The sequence below is a fragment of the Bison bison genome, unplaced genomic scaffold, assembly GCF_000754665.1.
Source record: "Bison bison bison isolate TAMUID 2011002044 unplaced genomic scaffold, Bison_UMD1.0 scf7180017864313, whole genome shotgun sequence".
In the NCBI taxonomy this organism is placed as follows: domain Eukaryota; kingdom Metazoa; phylum Chordata; class Mammalia; order Artiodactyla; family Bovidae; genus Bison; species Bison bison.
Genome location: NW_011494885.1, coordinates 1,784,708 through 1,792,360, shown reverse-complemented (window position 1 = coordinate 1,792,360; position 7,653 = coordinate 1,784,708). Strand labels below are relative to the sequence as shown.

Below are 7,653 nucleotides of genomic sequence, written 5' to 3'. Positions count from 1 at the left end.
CCTCATGCGAAGAGTTGACTCATTGGAAAAGACTCTGATGCTGGGAGGGATTGGGGGCCGGAGGAGAAGGGGATGACAGAGGATGAGATGGCTGGATGGCATCACCGACTCGATGGACGTGAGTCTGAGTGAACTCCGGGAGTTGGTGATGGACAGGGAGGCCTGGTGTGCTGCGATTCATGGGGTCTCAAAGAGTTGGACACGACTGAGCGACTGAACTGAACTGAAACTGGACATACAATACTGTCTAAGTTGTACGGCATAATGATTTGACTTACATACCTCATGTAAAGATTACTAAACACCCACATTTCATATAGATTCAAAATTAAATGCAAAAAAAAAATTTCTCGTGAGGAGAACTCTCAGGATCTACTCTCATGATAACTTTCATATAATGTGCGTGCGATGTGTGCCTGTGCAGTTGTGTCAGACTCTCTGCAACCCCGTGGCCTGCAGCCCACCGGCTCCTCTGTCCAGGGGATTTCCCAGAGGAGAGTAGGTTGCCATTTCCTCCTCCAGGGGATCTTCTCAAACCAGGGATCGAACCTGGATCTCTTGCATTGCAGGCAGAGTCTTTACTACTGAGCCGCCAAGGAAGCCTCCACATATAATGAACAACAGGGTTTTTTGTTTTTTTTTTTTTAAACTCCCACTTTTACCAAGGACCCACCAACGTGGGCCAAGATTTCACCAAAACCGTGAAGAAGGCAGCCCCTGGTCATTACCAAGAAGTCTACACCAGCCTGGGCAGCAACTTCCACACCAACAAGCGTATAGGCCAGGAGATAGCCCTGATTCTGGCAGGAAGTTCAGCAACAAGATCAAAGGTCGTGTTGCACATCTGATGAATCGGATTCAGAGAGGCCCGGTGAGGGGTGTCTCCATTCAGCTGCAGGAGAAGGCAGGAGAGGGGAGAGAGAATTACGTGCCTGAGGTCTCAGCCCTGGACTAGGAAATCGCTGAAGTAGATCCTGACTCTAAGAAAACCCTGAAGCTCTTGGAGTTTGGCAGTCTGTCCAAACTGCAGGTCACTCAGCAGGCTACAGTTGGGATGAATTTAGAGCTGTTTGAAGTTTTCTGCTGTGCTGAAATATTTTCATTAAACCTCGGACCAAAAAAAAAAAATTTCCCAAGGTGATTTTTTTTTTTCAACTGATGTACAATAACTATCTACTTTATGAGGAATTGCTAAACTGCTTTTCAGAGTGGCTTCATTCATCCTTTTTCCTACTCAGTATAAAAAAAGTTGTTTTTTTTTTTAATAGAAGTATGGTTGTTTACAATATGTTAGTTTCAGGTATGCAGCAAAGGGATTCAGTTGTGTACTCATCTTTAAAAAATATTTATGTATTTATTTATTTGGCTGCATCAGGTCTTAGTTGCGGCATGTGGGATCTAGTTCCCTGACTGGAGATTGAACCCTGGTTTTCCATATTGGGAGTGCAGAGTCCCAGCCACTGGGCCACTAGGGAAGTCCCCCTGTGTGTCTTCTGAGTCTTTAATGTGAGAGATTTCTGGGGATTTAGGAAAGTGCTTGGGAAATCATTTGATTGATTCCAAAATGCTAAATAAATAAACCAAGTTAAAAGTAATTTTTTTATGAAATCGCTACAGGATATACCCATATACCAGCTAGGCAAGACCAGTGCAACTCCTCATAGGAATTCGATCTAATAAAGGATATGGGGGACTTCTTTGTTGGTACAGTAGTTAAGAATCTGCCTGCCAATGAAGGGAACACGGGTTCGATCCCTGGTCTGGGAAGATTCCACCTGTCTCGGAGCAGCTAAGCACATGTGCCACAACTACTGAAGCCGGTGCACCCAGAGCCCATGCTCCGCAACAAGGGAAGCCATCGCAATGAGGAGCCCATATACCGCAAGAAAGAGTAGCCCCTGCTTACTTCAACTAGAGAAAGCCCGCTCGCAGCAATGAAGACCCAGCACAACCAAAAATAAATACATTAAAACAAAAAATCAGGACATGTGCACATTTTAACATGCTGGATATGATGCTAGTGAGGCTGGGGTCAGGTGTGTGTGCTTAATTGCAGCTGATATGATAGGCAAGGTGACTTGGGGAAGGAAGTCAGAGTAGAACATAGCTCCTAGAAGCCCCACCTAGGTTCAAATCCCATCTCTATGCACTTTGGGCTTTGTGGTGTCTAGCAAGTGACTTTAGCCTTCTGGGCCTCAGTTTCTTTCTCTTATAATAGGAGCATGACAGCATCTGCCTCAGGGGGGGTTGTAAAAATGATATATTACTTTAGATTTTTTTTTCTCCCTGATTTACCGTATTCGTTTCACCAAATATTAAATCTTTGTACCATACCTAGTCCTGTGCTAGGCTATGCCTGGGTCCACAGTGGTGATGAAGCCCTGTCCCTGCCCCCGGGTCTCAGAGTTCAGTGGGGCGTGGGACAGACCCATCCCCACACAGTGATGACCCAGAGTGGACAGGGCTGGGATGGAGGTGCTTGACCCAACCTGGGAAGGCTTCCTGGAGGGCTTCAAGGAGGGCTTCCTGAAGGAAGGGACATCAAAGCTGAGACGTGGAGACTGGGGATTGTGTCAGTCTTTTCTGGTTTCTAGCCCATGCCCTCTTTCAAATCCCTCTTCGTTATCCGTTCAAAATGTAGTAAGATCTACCACCTGCATGGTGATGAGTCATCCCATGAAAAATGAAGCTCATGATTACACAGGGCGTACTGAGTCTTTGCCAGCCTGTGGACCTATGTCCGCCTGCCCCTTCGGCTTGGGCTTTTTCACCATCCTCCAGGACCATCTCTGCAGTATGACTGGGTAGGCATCAGGGAACCAGTCCCCCAGGTCTGAGCACCTTGCGATCTGAGAACCAACTGTGTGGCCACAGGGACTTTGCCACCTCCCAGTCTCTGAATCTATACACCCCAGTCCTCCCTTGCCCTGGGAAGGATCCTTACGTGGCCTTCAGAAGAACTTCTCTGTGTTCGACGGTGCTAACGACTCGCTGTGTTGTCTTCACGACTTGACCAAACCACGTTACTCCTCTGATGATGGGAAGGAATTTGCTAGGGCCTGGGGCCACCTGGGCTGGGGCTGGCAGTGCCCAGAAGAGGAGCAAGGGTGCAAACATTTCCATAACGGGAGCCCTTTAGGATGAGATTCCAGGGATGGGAAAGGAGATCCTTGACTGTGGTTCTGGGTGTCGTGGCATTAGAATGCAGCGGAGGGTACCAGAGCGACCAGATCGTTTTTACCATGCTGGTAATTGCCTTACTCTCAGCACTAGACTCGTTCCCCGCTCTTTCTAGGCGTGGTAAAAGCAAACTAGCCAATCCTGAAGGATCTAGAGTGATTACATAATCAGTTGCTAGTGCTCCTCTGGGCAGATTGCCATCCACTGGACCAACCTTTAGAGAGCCCTGAGACCCGCCCAAGGCGGGTGGAGATGCGGGGGCACTTGGTGGAGAATATGAGATCCAGGGCACAGAATGGGCCCCAGAGCTCTCAAGGGTCCTCTAAGCCTGTGCCGGGGCCCGTGCTAGCTTCAGTCTTCCAAATCTCAAATTCTCAGTGTCCCATTCCACTTTTACCGCCCCAAACCATGAAGAGAGCCACCAATACGACCAAGAGGGACAGAACGAGCTTTGTGGTGGGGTGGGTCCGGAGGGGCACTCTGAAGGTTCCTTTCTGGGCACTGAGGAGAGCATGGGGCCTTATTGATGCTGGGGGTGTGGAGGGGTAGGGGGTGGGGGTCAGGTGAGTCTCCCTTCCCTTAAGCCCTCACCTGACCATCTGCCTCCCTGTACCCACCCACCTCCTCCACTTCCACCCCTCCTTGGTGGTGGTGGGATCAAGTAGGGCACAAGCCTGAAGCCTCAGGCCCAAAGCATTTTGTTGTTCAGCACCTGCGCCTCTAAATTTCCCTGACTGGTAGGGACCTCAAGCTGCTATAGTCCCTTCCCAACCCAGGGGACAGCCTTCCCCCTCTCTCTGTGGTCATCTGCCCTCAGGGGTCTCTCCTCCCAGCCTTGGGTGGGCGGGGGCGGGGGCGGGGAGTGGGTTCTCTCAGTAACACTCAATAACTCACTAACTTAGGACTTTCCTGGGGGTCCACTGGCTAAGACTCCGTGCTCCTAGTGCAGGGGGCCTGGGTTCGATGCCTGGTCAGGGAACTAGATCCCACATGCTGCAACTGAAAGACCTGGCACAACCAAATAATAAATAATTATTAAAAAAACCGACAGACCCAACTCACTAAGTCAATTCACACTGTGTCCCCAGGCCATCTCTACCATCCCCTCTCCCTTCTTAGCCAGCCTCTTCAGCTAAAATGACTCTTCCTCCCAGGGTCTGGGGTCCTACAGTCTGCCGCCACACACCTGCACCTTTATCACATCCAATGTCACTTTCAGACTAGCCTTCCTATTCCCCCATCTTTTTGCATCTGGGAGACTCCCCCAAACTTCCCTGGATGCTCCTCTGGGATTTTAATTTCAATGCCCCCAGTGTTTTTTGGAGAGAGGTCTTTATTTTTTTGCCACGCATTGCAGGATCTTAGTTCCCAACCAGGGATTGCACCCAGGGCCATGGCAGTGAAAGCATGGAGTCCTAACCGCTGGCCCGCCAGGGAATTCTCTAGAGAGAGGTCTTTGCAACCTGTCAAAGGTACAAAACCTCAGCTGCAAGACTCCCGATGTGTGCCCCTCCAAGAGATCCACCAGGAACTCCCTTCTCTCTGTTCCCCGGCTGTCCAAGCCTCCAGGGCCCCTGTAAACACTCCATCTGCCCTTATGCACCCTCTGGGCTACTCAGAAGACAAGCACCACCCCCTTCCCTTCCACTACATCAATCCCCTACCCCGGGGCTCCCGTCCAAGGCGTCCCCCCTCTTCCGCCCAGCTGTCTTTGACTGCCAGTGAACCCTGGCAGCTGGGAGAGGGTGGCCCTGGCCCCAGACTCCAGGTTGGCTGGCCTCGTGCCCCCACACCCACGTGTCAGCCTTGGGGCGAAGTGGGGTAGTTGTGAAAGCGAGGCACAGACACTGCCGTGGCAGGATTGCAACAGCCCTCTGGCCAGCTCTGTGCTGCCAATCCCTGTCGGGGGGCCCCATCTGCTTCCTCTCTGAGCCCCCAGTGCTCCCCACATGTCCACCCAAATGCCCCTGCTCCCCACCCCATCCCGCGAGCACCAACCACTGCAGTCTGCCTGCCTCATCCTCACCTCGGCTATCCGAGTTTCTGTTTACACATGGGGCAACTGAGGCGCAGCCAAGAACATTCAGTGGCTCAGTGAGAGGCTAAGGGTCCTCCCCTTCTTTGTCCCTCAGCATTTCCCTCCCCTTCCCGGATTCAGGCTGTCCCTCTGGATTCCTGCTGGGGTCAGCCTCCACCCCCACAGCAGCCCCATCAGCCTCCTTGAGGGGGATGCTGCGGTGAGGCGGGACACCCTCTGTGCTTAGCTGGATTCATTAGGGAGAATTCAAGATTCAGGTCTTCAAGTGGACAATATGGCTGATGCCCCTGCTCTCATTGACATCTGGGGAAACAGGCTGAGGGGGCTCGGCCCCAGTCCCTGGACGCACAGTGAGTGAGTCAGCGGAGTGAACAGGAAACGTGGGTGGGACTAGGCCCCCTGCCTCTGAGTCCCCAGAAACCCCCCCACCCCCACTCAGTCCCAAGGGTGAAGCATCTGGTGGCGGGGAGGGGCTTGACTCCATCAGGACAAACAAGGCAACTCCAGGGAAAACTCGGAGTGGAGTGCAGTGTGTTGGAGCCAAAGCAGGCAGAGGTCAGCCTGGGAGATACAAGTCCTGGCCTGTCCCCTGTGGTGGGGAATCCTACTCCCCTCCTCGGAGAATTAAGGGCGTGGGAGAGGACAGCGTTGGCACCTCCAGGCTCCAGCCAAGCTTCTCTGAGTGTAATTTCCAACCGGCTCCTCCAGCCCTAAACAGCAGGGGCGTGTTGCAGACCCTCAGTGTGCCTCTCTCTGCAGTCTGCATCCAGCACCCAGTAGGCTTGTCAGGGTAGACGAGATGCCAACCACCCGCTTGGAGGAGAGAAGGAACAAGAGGAAGGGGTGAAAGGCAGAGGGTCTATGTGCAACAAAATCGTGGCGAGGGCAAACCCAGATAAGGGAAGAAAGAAATGTCACACCAGGGGCAAGAGAGGGCTTCCCAGGTGGTACAGTGGTACAGAATCTGCCTGTCAATGCGGGAAAAACAAGAGTCGCAGGTTTGATTCCTAAGTAGGGAAGATCCCTTGCAAGAGGAAATGACAACCCACTTCAATATTCTTGCCTGGAAAATTCCATGGATAGAGGAGTCTGGTGGGCTACAGTCCTTGGAGTCACAGAGTCGGACATGACTGAGCGCGTGTGCACGTACACACACACACACACACACACACACACACACGGGCAAGAGAAACCAGAGAGTGAAAAGATGGAGGAAAAGTGGAAGACAGAAAAACAGAGACAGAGGCAGGAAGGAGGAAGAATCAGATCAGGCAGGAGGGAGAATAAGAGTGGGGGGACAAAAAAAACCTGAAAATGGCTAGATTGAAAAATTTTTTTCATTTTTAGCTACACTGGATCTTTGTTCTGGCAGAAGGGCTCCAGAGCATGCAGGCTCAGTAGCCCATGTGGGATCTTAGCTGCCCAACCAGGGATGGAACCGGTGTCCCCTACTTTGGGAGGCGGATTCTTTACTGCTGGACCACCAGGCAAGTCCAGAAAATGGCTCAATATTCACAGAAGTGGTCTGAAGTCTTTTGAGTCACGAGGCAGATATTGTGAAGCCAGGCCATACGAGGCTCAGTGAGGTTGCTCTTTTTGCCCAGAATAGTCAGGGGCAACTGAAGGGTTTAACCCACTGGTGGATTTGTTCCAGAACTTTGTCTCAGCAACAAATCGGTGAGAATTAAGGAAGAGAGTGAGCAGTTGTGAGTAGAGATGGAGGAAAACGGGAAAGACTTAAAAGGGGGCTTGCGTGAGTGCTAAGTCACTTCCTATGGACCATAGCCTGCGCCAGGCTTCTCTGTCTATGGGGTTCTCCAGGTAAGAATACTGGAGTGGGTTACCATTCCCTTCTCCAGGGGATCTTCCCCACCCAGGGATCAAACCCATGTCTCTTGAGTCTCCTGCACTGCAGATGGCTTCTTTACCACTAAGTCACCGGGCAACTCTAAAAGGGGACAGAAGGAAAGAGACACAAAGAAAACAGGTACACACAGGCTCAAGGGGCAGGACAGTGCGCTGTGTAGTCAGCAAGGGGAAAAAATGTGAAACTGAGGCTTGAGCTGTGACAAATCATACACGGACGCCCAGCAGCTGCCATGAAGCTTGAGAAATCTTTATTAAGCTAGGGCCCACCAGGAGGACAGCTGGGGCAGCGGCAGGGCCTCCTGCAGGCTGGGGGCACCAGAGACTCGGGGTGGGAGTAGGGGGGCCCCCCAGGGCGATGCCCGGGCGCTCAATGATTCTCACTGGGCGGAGAGGTGGGGCTGGGGTGCAGAGCCAACTGCACCTTCTCCACCAGCCCAGCCCACTGGCGCTGCATGTCTTCCACCAGGGGCTCGAACCAGCTCCTGAGGCGGGCCTGGAATGCCTCGGCCTGCAGGCGCATCTGGTTGCCCTGCTCCTCGACCTTGGCGTGTACCTCCTCTAGCTGC

The 7,653-nt window shown here is 52.3% G+C and overlaps 1 protein-coding gene and 1 long non-coding RNA gene across 4 annotated transcripts in view; both read right to left on the bottom strand.

Moving 5' to 3' along the window:
- Window positions 1-633: 633 nt before the first annotated feature.
- LOC104997683 lies at window positions 634-3,253 on the bottom strand. The gene is made up of 2 exons (XR_826353.1): window positions 2,945-3,253; window positions 634-892 (listed from the first exon to the last, which is right to left on the bottom strand). It is a non-coding gene; the product is annotated as an uncharacterized LOC104997683 (long non-coding RNA).
- Window positions 3,254-7,313: 4,060 nt separating this feature from the next.
- The window catches only part of APOE (apolipoprotein E), a 10,240-nt gene continuing 9,900 nt past the window's right edge, over window positions 7,314-7,653 (bottom strand). For all 3 annotated transcript variants that reach the window (XM_010852584.1, XM_010852583.1, XM_010852582.1), the window contains exon 5: window positions 7,314-7,653. In XM_010852584.1, the coding sequence (XP_010850886.1) occupies window positions 7,455-7,653 (199 nt within the window). In that variant the 3' untranslated portion in view covers window positions 7,314-7,454.